Genomic DNA, 14,907 nt, shown 5'->3' on the forward strand with positions numbered 1-14,907 from the left:
GTAACATCGTTTATAAAACGCCGCAGAAAAATATTAAATAATTCAACTTTTATAATCCTTACATTTTTAGTCAAAGACATAGATTTTTGTTTTTAAAATATTTTTATTATTAGTAGTAACATAATGCCCAACCGGAATGTGTTTTTAAGAACTACAAAATTTACAGCAATAGTGATTAAAAACATAAATAATCCTATTCAAGTTTCCTTGTAACATTTGTTTTATATAAGTAGTATTTATTTGTTAGCCAAAATTTCAAATTTAATGCCGTGATCATGTTTTTCCAATTCAGATATTAAACTTGTTTTAGCAAATGCAGCTCCTGGTGGTAAAACGCCACCAGTTCCCGGCAATTTATCATTTTCCTTTAATATTATTACAGCCGTACTGAGTAGAGCTACACAGGTCGCACCATAACCAGGATTCGATCCCGATACTTTGACTGTTAATGTTTTGGTTGGTAAATCCGTGTATTGATCAGTTGGTTCTGACAATTTCTCCGACTTTGGCCATCCGTTTGCTCTCATAATAAATGAAAAATGTGTCTGTTCCATTCTGGCTTCTGTAGGACCTTCGTGAGACGCAAATCCTAATGAAAAAACTTTAGGATATTTTAGCAATAAGCGACGACCAAAAGTAAACTTAGTTAAAAATCCAAACGAAACTGCTAATAAAGCGACTAACACAGCTGCTAGCCACGATGGAAAAGTAACATAAGCGTGCATTTGAACAGGGCGCTTATGCTCATTTTCATAAAGGAAACGCTGTGAACGCATTACTACTGATCGATCTGGTCCGGGGAATGGGAGACAAACTCCTTTTACTATTTCAGATCGAAAAATAAGTGGTCGTGGTTTTAAAACAGGAGTAAATTTCGGCAATTTCTCTTCGTATAACTTCTTGCGTAATTCTTTTAGTTCACTGGAATGGGCCAAACCATGAACCGCGCTTTCCCAAGTACCATAATGAATTCCAGCACCTCCTCTTGAAGCATCTCCTTTTACGGAACTCTGCAGATAGCTCTCAACTGAATTTACAACACCATCAAAGTTTTTTTCTACAAAAACAACTCCAAGATCTGCCGGTATTGAATCAAATCCACAGGCAGAAATTATAAAAACTTTTCGCTCTTGAGCTTGTTTATTATATTTAAGTTGCATTGTTTCCATGTATTGAGGTTCACCAGTAACATCAACTTGATGGGTGCCAGCTTCAAGACACGCTCGCACAACTGGCTCTCCAAAAAACCGGTATGGTCCGCAACAATTTACTAAAACACGACATCGCTTAGCCATGGCTAGCAGCGAAGCTTCATTTTTTATATCAGCGATGATGATAGGAATATCCTTTAGATTTTTCTGTGCTTTTGCACCCATTTCTTGAAGTACATTTTCCAGTTTTTCTTGACTACGCCCAGCAATTCCCCAGCGATAGTTTTGAAGTACACTAACAGCTTCAAAAACGGTGTATTTACCAGTAAAACCTGTAGCACCAAATATTATAATATCCAATTTTTCCGACATTTTTCCTTTCGTGACTAATCACTTTTTTAGCAATGAAAAGGTAAATTTTATAGTTTTTGTTGTAAATATTAAGGCGCTTATCTCCTCTGGTCAAAAGTCACCTTTTTGTTATATCTGTAAGCACGACATAAATTAAATTGTAGGAATACGATATTTGCATTTACATTATATAAAATATAGAAAATAACCGGATCTTACTAAATTATTAAATGGCAACTATTCTCTCCCAATAATAACGAAAAAAACTAAACTTACTCTGCTACACCTCTGAATAACCTTTGGCTCCATCACCTACTAAAGACGAAATTCGAAAACTCCGAAAGTTACTAATTGGAATAATTTTGTCAGCAGTTAGCTTTACTTTAATATTGCCAGATTTAGTAAATAAGCTTCAAACTCATATCAGGGTATTAAATATAAATTGTACAAAAGAAAATTTTTATAAATTGTACTATTTGATAAATGTTCAGCAGAGCGGCTTTTCCGAAAACGTGCACCAATTTTCACGGGAAATGTCTTAAAAAATTCGTTTTTAATTCCGATTCACGAATATGTATGGTTACGTTAAAGTAATAATGGCAACATTTCTCCGCGAAAGTGGTGTAAAACGAAGTCAAAGAAAAACATTATGAAATGCGTCATTATTTCACAATAATTTTAAAAGGACAAATAAACACAGTTATTTTAAACACTAATTTTACAAAAGTTTACCGATGGATAGTGAATCCAAATTATGTTCAGGATTTTTGGAAAACCTGACAAATGAAAATGAACAAAATTGTTCATTGAATCCAGAAACAGCAAGCGTTGAAAATGTTGGCGCGCAATGCAACAAAGGGCTTCGCGTAAAAGTGATTACGGAAATTAATGAAAATTCCGACTATTCGAACAAGATAAAAGAGGTCAATAAAACTGATGGTTCACGAAAACGGGATGCTGCTTGTGCAGATCATACTACGTCCAAACGTTGTAAGTTGTCGGAAGAAGAAACATCAAAGTCTAATGGAGAACCTCAGGAAAAAGGATCTGAATTTCAAAATGAAAGAGAAGCAGAGAACACTGCTGATAGCAATACGGCAGAAGTCCGAAATCTGGAAGAGAACAACTGTGTGGTAAAAGTAAAAGTGGAGTGTTCGACCGATAGTAGCGATGAACTCAATATCAATAACGTTCCCACTAGCTCTGGAAGTTCTAATCAAGTCGATATAAAACCGGCAGTTAAGGTAGAAAAGGCCGAAGCTAGTTCCACTTTAAGGCAGTCTTGCCGCTTTGGCATCCGTTGCTATAGGTATGAAGAATATCATAAAAATTTTGATTTTTATGAGTAAAGAATAATTACATGGAGTTTTGATTATTTAATCAGGCGAAATCCAATGCATCGTTCAGAAGAAGCTCACCCAGGCGATCACGACTACCGGAGACCTATTTATCCACCTCCTCCTAAAGGCACACCTGAGTGTCCTTTTGGTGATCAATGTTACCGTCGAAATCCAATACATTTTGAGCAGTTCAACCATCCTCCAGAAAGTAAATAATTACAAATTGCAAAACTGATTAAAAATTAATTTTGAAAAATTCAATTCGATTTTAGATTAAAAACTTTATTTTCGTATTTTTACTCGAATTTGATTTACTCTTTAAGCTGATTTCGAACAAAATTACAAAAACTACCGCCTGCGTCAAAGACAACGTCAACAACAGAGAGATGATAATACAAATATTAACAATTCTGAACTGGATGATGACTCTGAGGATCCGTTCAATGACGAGGATGCATTCGATTCAGACTATGTACCGAATAGTGATGACGAGGACGATGAAGATTATGATGCGTGTGATAAAGCTGAAGAATAATAATTCCCTAGTTGTAAGTTATTTTTTTTTTTTATATAAATGCTTAATTGGTGTTACAAATCAAGCATAAAAGTATTAAAAAATGTAAAACAAAAATGTTTTGTAAATACATCAATTGATGATTAACTTATAAGTTTATGCTATTGAATTTCAGCAAATCCCCTAGGTCAGCTACTGCGACATATTAAATAAAATTTATTTCTTAACTATTTAAATTTTTAGTGTTTGATGATGTACCACATAGGGAAAACAAACATAAAAAATTTAATTATTACTCCCTGGAATAATTAAAAGTTCCTTTATGGAAAACTTTTTTATTTAACAAGATATTGTCACGATATTGTTTAAAGGAGCGGTACAATTTCTGAAGAAATTGTTAAGATCGGACTACGACAGCATCCAGTGTTTGATTGGAAAATGTTTTCATTTGAGTAGATTTCTTTAAAAAAATTGGCATAGGTTATTGTTCAAGGCAACTCTACCATTTTCCCAAAAACAGATCAAAATAAAGATTTTCTAAGGGATATTTTTTATATGTATGAATGGTATTATAGCTATTAATGTTTTATCATATTTTTAATTTAGAAACTTCAATGTGAGTCAATAATCATTTATTGTTGTTATAAATTTTCTTTTAATAAAATCCTTCATCCAAATCATCGCTCATTTTATTTTCAAACACAGCACCCCATTTTGCTGCTTCTCCACCACGCACTTTCACGTTATAGCAAACATTTTCAGCTTTTAAAACACTTTGACGCATTGTATAAATTTTACGAGATAATTCTCGACAACGTTGTACATTAAGGCTTATATACCTGGAAGACATAAAATATACATAATTAAATCATTTTGGGTGTATTTATATGTATTATAATACCCTGAGTATAGCTGTTGTAGAACCTTGCACGTTTCCAAGCACACATCCGTTTCTCCACTACCCAAAGAATTAATGCACCGTCTCATTAATTCGCCAGTTAGATCAGCTATTCCCAAAATATATTCTGTAGGGTCAACGAAGAATTCAAACTTTTGGGGTACTAAAAAAGTATAAATTTTTATTAATTATTTAAAACGCGCAAAAAGTATAAAAAATATTGTATTTTTTATTAATACTATACCAGTTTTAACATCAGTTTCTATCTCCAGTTGATTTGAGCTTTCTATTGATTTCTGAGAATCGTCTGTGATTGTATTAAGTTTATCATCTTGTTCGTATTGCATTTTTTGTTGCAAAAACATCCAATCCGACATTTTGCCTGGCTTTTCATCAGCACCACTTTTATAATACTCCATAAAACTATAGGCTTCAATGAATTCCTGCAATCCCGGTGAGTATGCGCATCTGTATTGATAGGGATCCTGTCCAGTTAGCTCCAGAGCTATAGATTTGAAATTTACCTCAATCACTTTTGTCAAGCGTTTTTCGGCTTCTTCTAGTACTTTAGAACGATTGTTTTTTCTACCGTCTATGGTATGTAAAAGAAAAATTATACGTTTTGATTCAATGGTGATATCGCGGCTAAGTTTCACAATTCGTTCATATCGATCATGTTTGTCGTCCAGCTCAAGCGCGTATTCCTGGAATACTTTTACAACGGGATTTAATTCCTCACTAAAATTAGTATCTTGAGCAGTTTTGTGCTTTTGCTGATTTCGCCGGTTATTATGTCGAAAACGTGAATTTTGTGACATTTCTATGTTATTATGTTTATAACTTTGTATATAAGTCCTTAAAAACTCCTCTACCGTGTTAAAAACTCTAAATCTTTATATTCTGTTATAACCTACTCAACCTTTACCATGGATAAAACTTTTACGTTGGTTTATATTAATTAATATCTTGAACTGAAACACCGATGCAACTAAATTAATCGATTTCCAAAACAGCAATCGGAGAGCCATCGATATTAGATTTATGGCTTAAAATGCTGAACACATAGAGCGCGACCGATATGGTAGCACGACAGTGAACTGTAAATGGCGTCGTAAATTCTTCTACATGAACATTTGTAAGAAGACAGCGACATAACAATGGCCGGCATGTACACAAGACAACACAGCTGTCCATTTTGCATGTACACAATTTCGTTGTGGCCATACTAATACCTTTCACTTCAATAAAATTTAAATATTTTGTTCGAAGTGAAATTTTGTACCCAAAAAATAAGTAAATAGGTAAATTTATTTGTTTAAAATTATAAATTGTTATTACAAATGATATAACAGAGCTATTTTATGCTTTTATTTGAAAAATAACGTCAGGTTTGTTAGAGCTTTGAAAAATTTTATATTTTACATATTAGTGGCATCACTCCTCTCTACTGTGAACTCTACTGTCGTTGGCAAATGTAAGAATATTTTGAAGTTAGCGAGAGCGACAACTGTCGGCCTGCAGTCGTGTAGTCGTGCAGCTGTATAAATAACTGTGTATAAATAAAGATGTCGCTTGCAGTCTGTCGCGCTCTATGTATTCAGCACTTAAGCGCAAACTACGCATACGCATACTCATAGCAATGCCTGTGAAACGACACACCTTCAAAAGCAATACTTTTTGTTACAGTTATGAATAATGAAAATAATTATTATTAAAATCATTTAAAGAAAAAATACAATTTCCTAATTTATGTGGATGACTGTTCATTCTAATTTTTTTTTTCATGTAAGTTTTGAGAAATCATAAACGAATCGATTTACACTCACTCTTTCCAATTATTCGTGATGCTTTCGAATGTTATGGAGTTTTACCATTACTAGATTTACATTTTTCAGCTGTGCAAGTGTCAAAATTGATCAATTGTCAATATTCGCTATTCGTGGCAAAGAGATTTGTTTACTTGTTTGTTTTCCCAGTAAAAAATAAATAATAGTTTCTAATACATTGTTTAAAATTCAATCTTAAAGTAATGCAAGAACACAATAAAAGTTTTCGAAACATTGAAGGTGACAAAAGCTCGACGACTTTATGTTTTGACAAACATGATTTCATGAAGGTTTGTGCTGTTTTTATTATAAGTATATACTATATGTACCATATATATAAAAATTTATGAAAATAATGTTTTTCGCAGGGAAATTTTTCTGTCGATGAATTTTTACATAAAAATCGAAATGCACCAAGCTTGGAGCAGCTTCGGGATGACTTGGGTATATATTTGAAAGACTTGAGGTCCTCGATGATCGATCTCATTAATGAAGACTATGCTGACTTTGTAAGTTTGTCAGCAAACCTTGTTGGATTAGATCAATCCATCGAAGATATTGAAAATCCTTTGGTTCAGTTCCGTAAAGAAGTCGAAAATATTCGTTCTCTGCTCAAAGAATGTGCTTCAGAAGTGCGGCAAAATTTGGAGAAAAAGCAACAGTTTCGTGTTCAAAAGCGAAATTTGCAATGTTATCAGAAAGTGGAAGAAACCTTGCATAAGATTGAGAATTTATTAGCACATCAATTAAAAGAAGACCTAAAACCAATTGATTTAGAGCGTACAGCACTTGAATTAATTCAACTACAATTCAATCAAAAATTTTGTTGGGATATGTTAAATGATGAACAGAAAAACAATTCCCAAAGATTACAAAATGACGTTTTCGCTAAATTGCGAATATTTTTTAATGATTCTCTAAAAAGTTCAACGAGCACATGTTCGGAACTATTGGAACGATGCTTAAGGATTTATATCACTCTTGATGCTTGTCAAATGGCAGAGCAAGTATTTCGTGAAGACATCGTTGCGCCTTATATGAGCGCTACCATTTCGGAACATTGTCTGCAAAATTCTCCCCAAGGTCTGTCGGGAATATACGGAAAGATTTTAAATTTCATATCACTCCACATGACCGATTTGCTTCGCTTGACACATTACACAGACAAACTAAGCGGTTTTAATTTTTTGGTAAACAGCTTTTGGGTGGATGTAGAAATGCGTTTAGAAACACATATGTCATCGATCTTTGCCCCGGGTAATTCCGATGTATTCTACATGAAATATAAGTGTACAAGAGATTTTTTGTCAAAGATCGAAACGCTTTTGGCAAATGACGATGCAGTAAAAAGTTTCAAGGAACATAAACAAACATTCAGTTTCCAATCGCGATGGAATCTACCAGTTTATTTCCAAATATGTTTTCAGGTATGAAAAGATAATGGTGAGGGATTGCCAAAACTTTATTAATATACATAATATTACATTGCAGGAGATAGCAGGAGAATTTGAGACTGCACTGGTACCTTTGCTACATGCAGACATGATGAATTGTAAATCAAAAGCAATAGATTCTCGCTATCAATTGAACGCATTTAATAGTGCATCTAAAGCTATAGAACACTGTTGGAAAGAAGGTGTCTACCTCTCTGAGATTTTTCCAAAATTTTATAAACTAAGCGTCCAAATTTTACTACGACTTTCTCGGTGGATCTCCGATGTTTTACAGCTCATTACAAAATCCAGCTCCAAAAACAAGAACAACTCTGATTGTTCTATTCAAATCAACAAAATTATTGTACTAATAGCATTGCATGCCGATGTGCAGGTGCTAATTGAACAATTGCCTGAAATAGAACGACATATCGTTATAAATGTGCCCAATGAGCTACAAAGTGATGTAGACGTGTGTAATGTTGTTGCGAAATCGGTCGCCGACGTGCGGGAAACACTTGACGGCCATCTAGGTGCGGTTCAAGATGCGCTAGTCGACATATTAATATCTGAAAGTGGTATAGAAAGTGTTCGTCAGGTTAAAGATTTGCCACGTTTGTATCGGAAAACTAATCGCGACACACCTACGAAGCCATCTCCCTACATTGATCAGATGCTACGTTCTTTGAAATCCTTTCAAAATGAACAAAGTTCACAACTTGGAAATGCTATCGCCACCAATGTTTTATTGAAAGTTTGCTCAAAAATAACTAAAGAGTAAGTAAATGCATTTTACTAAATAAAACGTCTCCAAATATATGTAAACACACATATTTGTGTGAATATATTGTAAAAATATTACATCAGGAATGTGCTAAATTTAACATATATATATATATATATATATTTTTCTTTTAGTTATTACGTTGCAGTTAAGGATGTCCTCACATCAGTGCAGAAAACAGAGGAGTCATTACGTCGTTTGCGCAACCTTAAGACCGGTGCTTCAACTGTTCTTACAACAGGTGCAACAACAATGTCAGATGATGATAAAATTCGATTACAACTTCACGTAGATGTCATTGCATGGACTGGAGAATTGGCCAAAATGGGTCTAATGCCTTCACAAGTGGATGACTTGCTCGAATTAAATAACATTGTCGAAGCGAGCACGAAATTGAAGGAATCCAAAGATAATTAATAAGAACAGCACAATAAAGTTGTAATATTTGATAAATACATATATTACTAAGCATATAATGTTTGGCACTAAATATTTGATTGACAATTTGTATTTATATTTTACAAATTTTCTATTAATTATACCTCCACTTCAAATCAATGAAAACAAATATGTATTTGTAAGCATTTGTAACTGGTTAGGCACTTTTTAATATTGTCTCGTAATATTTATCAATAATGTGTTGTGGTGTGCAATAACAGTTATAGAAAACAATATGCTTTAGTATTTCTTTTATGCTATGTTGTATAATAAAAAATCTGTATTATATTTAATATTTTAATTTAAAAATAAATGCATCATTAGTTGTTATATACTTTTGGTGTTGAGATTTATGGAAATGACAATATTTTCGAAAATTAAGTATACTTATTTTTCACATATGCTTGTTACACGAATTGTAAATTCAACACGCATTAAATGTATATAAAAATTGTAAAAATTTATAAAGCTACACAATAGTGCAATCAAGCTTTAGGTCACGAACTTTGAAACTTATAGTGCAAATCTTTGTGTTATTATAATTTCAACTCTTCGGTATCAGGAAGTTTTTGGAAAAAGGAATTAACGCGTTCTTCGGTCACCGCTTCCAGGGTGGGAGGATTCCATTTAGGCTTCTGATCCTTGTCAATTAGTAAGGCTCGTACACCCTCTTTGAAGTCACTGTCTTCCAAATGACGAACAACCATACGATATTCCATTTTTAAGCATTGCGGTAAAAGCAGTTTTGAGCCCAACTCAAGTTCGCGAAAAGTGACTTTTAAGGACAGTGGTGAAACTTTTTGCAGCATCTATTAAATAAAAGTGATAAGATATTAATATTTGAATTTAAATTTTGTTAATTTTAAAATATAACCCAAATACAATTGTACATCATATTTGTATATATGTAGGTATATTCTTTACAAATACCTTACCTCTAAAGTTTTATTCGCCCATTCGCTTCCATCTGCTTTGAGATTTTCAAAGATCTCTTCAACAGAGTTAGCTGTGAAACATTTGTTTATTTTATCCAAAACGCTATTTAGGATGAAATCTTTCTTTGTGGGTGTATTATATTTATCAAGAATATCTTTCACATTATCAGCATCCTTGCAATTAAGCAGCTCCGTTTGTAAATCCCCTAATTTTGGGTTTTCACAATAATGTGTGGCTAATCCAGCCTTTAATACGTCATCGCCTCTTAGTCGAAAACCTGTTAGACCTAAAAATAAACCCAATTTTCCTTGCAAACGTGGTAGAAAATAGGAGCCACCAACATCTGGGAAGAGCCCAATAGCAGTCTCAGGCATTGCTAACAGCGTACGTTCTGTGGCTACACGATATTTTCCATGAACAGAGAGTCCTACACCACCGCCCATTGTAATGCCGTCAATAATGGCAATGTAAGGTATAATGTAATTTCCGATTAGAGCATTTGTGGTATATTCTTCACGGAAGAAAGCTTTGGACTCTTCCGTGGGTCCGGCTTCGACTATCGATCGAACATCACCACCAGCACAGAAAGCTTTGTCACCAGCACCTTTAATTATTACCATGGACTTGGTCAGTTCACATTTCTTCAAATGTTTGTGGACTTTTCGTACCATATCTAAGTTGATTGCATTTAAAGCATTCGGCCGATTGAGAATAATCATGCCCTTGTCCGATGATTCTGTTGCAATTACATATGAGGACATATTGCGAGTGTCCATCAGAGAAGACGTGAGAGAACGGCTTAAATGGCTTTTTGAAAGTAGTGTGGCGGAGCAGGTTCGATGACCAAAGGCATATATTATTCGATGAATTGGGTGCATCTGGCAGAAGAAATTATAAAATAGTAAATACATGAACGTATGCACTTTATACCTTTAAAGTACTTTTACATATAAGTTTAAGTAATTAGCATTATATGAGCAAAACTGACAGTCTTCCGCAATTGACGTTTTTGTAAACAAATATTTTTCCCCGAGACTCTTTAAGGTGCTAAAATACTACTTTAATATATGTATAATATCGCATAGTTGTGAATTCGAATCAAAGTTCACTAATAATATAGTTTTTTTTTGCGTCAAACAAAAAATTAATTACTTTTGCCTAATATTCGCATCAGTTTATATGAAAACCACGCCTTGTTATTTCATTTCTTGAAATTAAATAAAAACATTTTTCACAAAAAGTCGAAAATTTTCAAAATCTAGAATTAGAATTCATTTATGCTGGGTTTCCAAAGCGTAAGTGTACATAAGTAAATTTGGTTCTGGATTAAAGATGTTAAACAGGAAGTATTCTCACACGAGTTATGATAATGTGGCCAGTTTCATTAAATAAACGTTCCGTACATATAAATATATGCATATATATATTTGAAAACAAAGCTTAAGACGATAATCTTTTTGATACTTTATAAAAATGTTGCGCACTTCAATTCTAATGCTTCCAATTGCTCGAATGTAAACAATGGGCTGCTTTTAAGAATGGTTTTAAATCAATGCATATAATTCGCTAATTTATGAGACCCCAAACAACTTACGATTCTGAAATTCTCTACGTAGGTAAATATAAGTATTTGCTCTTAGTTGCGCAATCAAAAAATGTTGTTTTTATATTGTGCTCTGACACCAGATCACTTCGGCTGCGTTAATCTGTTATCTGGTCGTTTATCGTATCACGCTATTGTCACCGGTTCTGTTTTGCTTATTATTCTCTTTGCTGAATTTCGCCGCAGTGTTGCAATACGAAAACAATAAATACGAGCGTACCCTAGGGTTAATTTAGATTTATGCAAAAATTAACCACAATTTATTATTCTATATAAATTATTTAGGTGTTTTAAGAAGTCAATTAATAATAATAAATTATAATTCTTCTTAAAGCTTCCTAGGTTATTCACTACCTGACTTACAGCTTCCCGGGTTTTGTTACAGTATGTACAAATTTAATAATAGAAGTTAAAGAAATGTGAAAATCGACAATTTATAAGAGTTTAAAATAAATCATTGTAATTATTCCCTAAACATATTCTCAAACTATAATTCCGGTTCGTGCAGCGACAGAAAAAAGAATGAAGTACTTCGAGGAATGTTGTCAAGTTGAACCCTAAGAACCTAATTAAGGAACGTTCCATTTAACCAACTCTCGCGAGAACTGAATAATATTCCGAGGTTTGATCGAGTTTCTCGTTCCACTTGGCTGAACGCCTTTATTTAAATAAAAGAAGACTGATATCTGAAAACAAAATTAAAATTCTTTTTATTTAGTTTTCGAAAAAAATGTGATTCATTTTATTTAATGTAATGCGCATAATTGTTTAGATTTTTCCAATTTTGCTTCATTTGTTTCGTTTAGTTTTTGTTTACATTTGACTACTCACAAAGTCCTTAGACCTTATAACCCACCAAGTGACGTTTGCCAATACATTCACCAACATAAAACCAGAAAAGAACCTCGGCGGTAACGAGGGTGTTCAACCATGCCTCTTTTACAGTCAGGTTTTTGTATGCGCCAGTACGTGCACCATTAATGAGACGACCAATTCCTTGACGAATAGCTGGAATGTCACCTGGAGTGGGTGGTGTTAGCTCCACTTTCGCGTACTTAAGAAAAGTCTCAAGTTGGGGTCTTGCTTGTACCAGCAGTTCTGTAATATTATATAATCAATACATATTACGAAATTGTCATTAAAGTTTTGAATACATACTGTTTACTAAGGTGGATCCTTTCGTTGCAAGGCTCGCCATTTTTTTAATTTAGCGCTGAGATATTTTTCGTTACAGAAAATAAAGAAAAATTACTTTCTCACAATTAATAATGGTAGTGGATGAAGACAAAATTCAAGTCTTGTGGAAAAATCAGCTAAACGTCAAAATCTGCCACAAGGTGGAATATATTTGGGCTGCGAAAGTGGATTGAAAAAGTGGATTTTATTCTAATAAAAAGGTACCGGGTACTTGATTATCTCTACAGTGTTGGCTGAAATTTTAAGCACCTTAGTACAAAGATTTCGAAAACACCAAAATCCGGCACCGAATTCGCTGACGGCGCGTCTGCAACTTTACACGTTAATAAGAACCATTAAATATGCATCCGGCATTATGCTGATCGAACACTTTTTAGCCTTGCGCGTGACAACAACAAAATAAACGCAACTAAGAAGTCACGCGGCCAACAAAAAAACGTCGCTTTTTTTAGTTGTTATTTCAACTCTTCTGCTGAGACCGGCTTTTTAGTTTTAATTATAATAATTTTAAAACAATTAATATTTATTATTATATATTGAAAACTAGTAAAAATCGGTGTGAATCATTATTATTATTAATTATTATTTCGTGTTTAAGAAAACAATTCGAAATCTGATATCATATACATATATTTATATGATATATATAAATTTCCTATGAAGAATACACCATATTTATTTATTTCCATTGAATTTCTTAATGTCCATAGAAATATTTTATTCACTGTGCGGCTTCAACATTTTTTCATTCTTCTTTACTGGTTCAGTTGATTTTTTTAAAGAAGACATTGCTTTCTCCTCTTCGTTTAGCTTTTTAAGAAGGAAATACATTTCTGCAACACCAATAACAAGTGCGCAAAATATTCCTAATACTAATCGTAGACCAAACTCTATGCCACCGAAAATGAGTTCCAATCCTAAAAAGCCGAATACAAAACCAGCCGCTACCGAAAATATGAATTGTAATACCGCAATCATTTGGCTATTCATGGCCTTAACTGAAAGGCATATATATATACATATGGAAATAGTTAATAACACATGTAAATGTATGAGTAGAACAACATACCTTGATAAGCTATGGTGTCCTCAGGTACATATTTTAAAGTTGAATCTACGTTTTTGGTCATGTCTAAGTACTCCTTATTTTGTTGTAGCTCGCGTAATCGCTGACAACGAGCTTCAAGCTCTGGATTTCTTTCAATGACTTCATTCATTGGTAAATATAAGCGGCAGGTGTCTATTAGGTCATGTAAAAAAATATCTAATCCTTTCTTTTCACGCAACTGCTTTAACCACAACTTGAGCCAACGAAGATCTGATAAGTATAAGAAATTTTCTGTCGCAATTAGTTTAGTCTCTTTCGTCTCTTCAGAATCATGGCTTGCTTTAGGCGAATTGGTTTTCGGTACATCATCGTCTAAGAGTTCTTCAACGCGTCGGAGCAGTTTCAAATCAATATTTTCTTTATTTACGGAATCCGACCCAAGCAACTCAATACTATTTTCAATATGAAAATCATTTGTTTTTAAAACTTTTGCTAGATTTTCGGGAATTTCAGTTATGGTGTCTTTGTGCTCCTCAATTAATTGCAATAGTCTCAGAGACGGCCGCATACGAACGCGGGTATCAGCAATGCTTGTCTTTGTCATTTCTAACTGTATTTTAATGCGCGCAAAACCTTTACTTAGGAATGTTCAACTTTACTTGTAAATCAGAATAAAGTTCATCTATTTCCTCTTCCTTTTCTTCAAATGAGTTCTTGACTCGTTCGTATTTATGTTCCAAATCAATGAGAAAATTCGCTCTTTTATGTTCACGATCTTTACGAGATTGGATAAGATATTCGTTAGGCTAAGAAAATTATAAATGCAAATGAATAAATTTGATAAGATTTGTGCCAGAATAGATGCGGTTCCAACCTGCTTCTGTAGCTCCACCTTGTTGAGAAAGCCTTCGACACCGACTAACAAATTATTTACTTCTTGGTTTAGTGTTTCTAAATGTGATGTACTCAGAATGATACACCTTTCATATAGGTCGTATTTCACGTCGCCTATAATTTCAGTCACTTTGAACAGCGTTTCCACTTCTGCTTCGTTACGTTTCAACTCAAATTCATTCAGAAAATTGTTTATTTCTCCATTTACAAACGCCCGGTGATCCAATATTCTTTGTTCGGCAGTGGATAAATCTACATGAAAAGCCAATGATAGATTACATTACAAAAATTAAATATTATTAACCAACCTCGTCCCAACTGGCTTAACATTTTCTTTGTCACATGAGATTAGTAAACCTTAATGACAGTGTTGTAATTGATTGCAAGTCGGGGTATTCACAAAAACAAAAAATTATTGTAAATATATAATGTGTCTATATAAAGACTTTATTTGATCATAGTACAATAATTTGCTCTTAATGTAATGCTGCAAT

At 33.5% G+C, this 14,907-nt stretch overlaps 8 protein-coding genes across 9 annotated transcripts; 2 read left to right on the plus strand and 6 right to left on the minus strand.

Annotated features, from left to right (window-relative positions):
* Nucleotides 1-83: 83 nt before the first annotated feature.
* Nucleotides 84-1,877, minus strand: LOC120771262 (saccharopine dehydrogenase-like oxidoreductase). Of its 2 annotated transcripts, none has more exons than XM_040099184.1 (2): nt 1,779-1,877; nt 84-1,637 (listed from the first exon to the last, which is right to left on the minus strand). In XM_040099184.1, exon 2 carries the CDS (start codon nt 1,521-1,523, stop codon nt 237-239), a length of 1,287 nt encoding a protein of 428 aa, XP_039955118.1. In that variant the 5' UTR covers nt 1,524-1,637; nt 1,779-1,877; the 3' UTR covers nt 84-236. The 2 variants fall into 2 exon arrangements, with proteins under 2 accessions (XP_039955118.1, XP_039955126.1); XM_040099192.1 differs by having other exon boundaries at nt 1,722-1,815.
* A 180-nt stretch (nt 1,878-2,057) lies between these two features.
* Nucleotides 2,058-3,586, plus strand: LOC120771276 (aprataxin and PNK-like factor). The gene is made up of 3 exons (XM_040099204.1): nt 2,058-2,811; nt 2,887-3,050; nt 3,166-3,586. Exons 1-3 carry the CDS (start codon nt 2,237-2,239, stop codon nt 3,375-3,377), a joined length of 951 nt encoding a protein of 316 aa, XP_039955138.1. The 5' UTR covers nt 2,058-2,236; the 3' UTR covers nt 3,378-3,586.
* A 364-nt stretch (nt 3,587-3,950) lies between these two features.
* LOC120771285 (translin-associated protein X) lies at nt 3,951-5,222 on the minus strand. The gene is made up of 3 exons (XM_040099216.1): nt 4,499-5,222; nt 4,258-4,417; nt 3,951-4,195 (listed from the first exon to the last, which is right to left on the minus strand). The coding sequence occupies exons 1-3, from the start codon at nt 5,070-5,072 to the stop codon at nt 4,012-4,014; spliced, it is 918 nt and encodes a 305-aa protein (XP_039955150.1). The 5' UTR covers nt 5,073-5,222; the 3' UTR covers nt 3,951-4,011.
* An 849-nt stretch (nt 5,223-6,071) lies between these two features.
* On the plus strand, nt 6,072-8,769 carry LOC120774540 (conserved oligomeric Golgi complex subunit 2). Its single transcript, XM_040104271.1, has 4 exons — nt 6,072-6,370; nt 6,449-7,507; nt 7,572-8,290; nt 8,432-8,769. Exons 1-4 carry the CDS (start codon nt 6,284-6,286, stop codon nt 8,712-8,714), a joined length of 2,148 nt encoding a protein of 715 aa, XP_039960205.1. The 5' UTR covers nt 6,072-6,283; the 3' UTR covers nt 8,715-8,769.
* Nucleotides 8,770-8,871: 102 nt separating this feature from the next.
* On the minus strand, nt 8,872-11,379 carry LOC120774548 (3-hydroxyisobutyryl-CoA hydrolase, mitochondrial). Its single transcript, XM_040104282.1, has 3 exons — nt 11,266-11,379; nt 9,671-10,549; nt 8,872-9,544 (listed from the first exon to the last, which is right to left on the minus strand). Exons 2-3 carry the CDS (start codon nt 10,547-10,549, stop codon nt 9,272-9,274), a joined length of 1,152 nt encoding a protein of 383 aa, XP_039960216.1. The 5' UTR covers nt 11,266-11,379; the 3' UTR covers nt 8,872-9,271.
* A 613-nt stretch (nt 11,380-11,992) lies between these two features.
* Nucleotides 11,993-12,601, minus strand: LOC120776456 (ATP synthase subunit g, mitochondrial). The gene is made up of 2 exons (XM_040107125.1): nt 12,433-12,601; nt 11,993-12,372 (listed from the first exon to the last, which is right to left on the minus strand). Exons 1-2 carry the CDS (start codon nt 12,470-12,472, stop codon nt 12,113-12,115), a joined length of 300 nt encoding a protein of 99 aa, XP_039963059.1. The 5' UTR covers nt 12,473-12,601; the 3' UTR covers nt 11,993-12,112.
* Nucleotides 12,602-13,024: 423 nt separating this feature from the next.
* Nucleotides 13,025-14,150, minus strand: LOC120766338. The gene is made up of 2 exons (XM_040091763.1): nt 13,541-14,150; nt 13,025-13,469 (listed from the first exon to the last, which is right to left on the minus strand). Exons 1-2 carry the CDS (start codon nt 14,121-14,123, stop codon nt 13,189-13,191), a joined length of 864 nt encoding a protein of 287 aa, XP_039947697.1. The 5' UTR covers nt 14,124-14,150; the 3' UTR covers nt 13,025-13,188.
* Nucleotides 14,135-14,793, minus strand: LOC120766340 (biogenesis of lysosome-related organelles complex 1 subunit 5). Its single transcript, XM_040091764.1, has 3 exons — nt 14,722-14,793; nt 14,394-14,665; nt 14,135-14,325 (listed from the first exon to the last, which is right to left on the minus strand). The coding sequence occupies exons 1-3, from the start codon at nt 14,741-14,743 to the stop codon at nt 14,155-14,157; spliced, it is 465 nt and encodes a 154-aa protein (XP_039947698.1). The 5' UTR covers nt 14,744-14,793; the 3' UTR covers nt 14,135-14,154.
* Nucleotides 14,794-14,907: the final 114 nt, after the last annotated feature.

Source organism: Bactrocera tryoni, chromosome 1, assembly GCF_016617805.1.
Source record: "Bactrocera tryoni isolate S06 chromosome 1, CSIRO_BtryS06_freeze2, whole genome shotgun sequence".
Lineage (NCBI taxonomy): Eukaryota > Metazoa > Arthropoda > Insecta > Diptera > Tephritidae > Bactrocera > Bactrocera tryoni.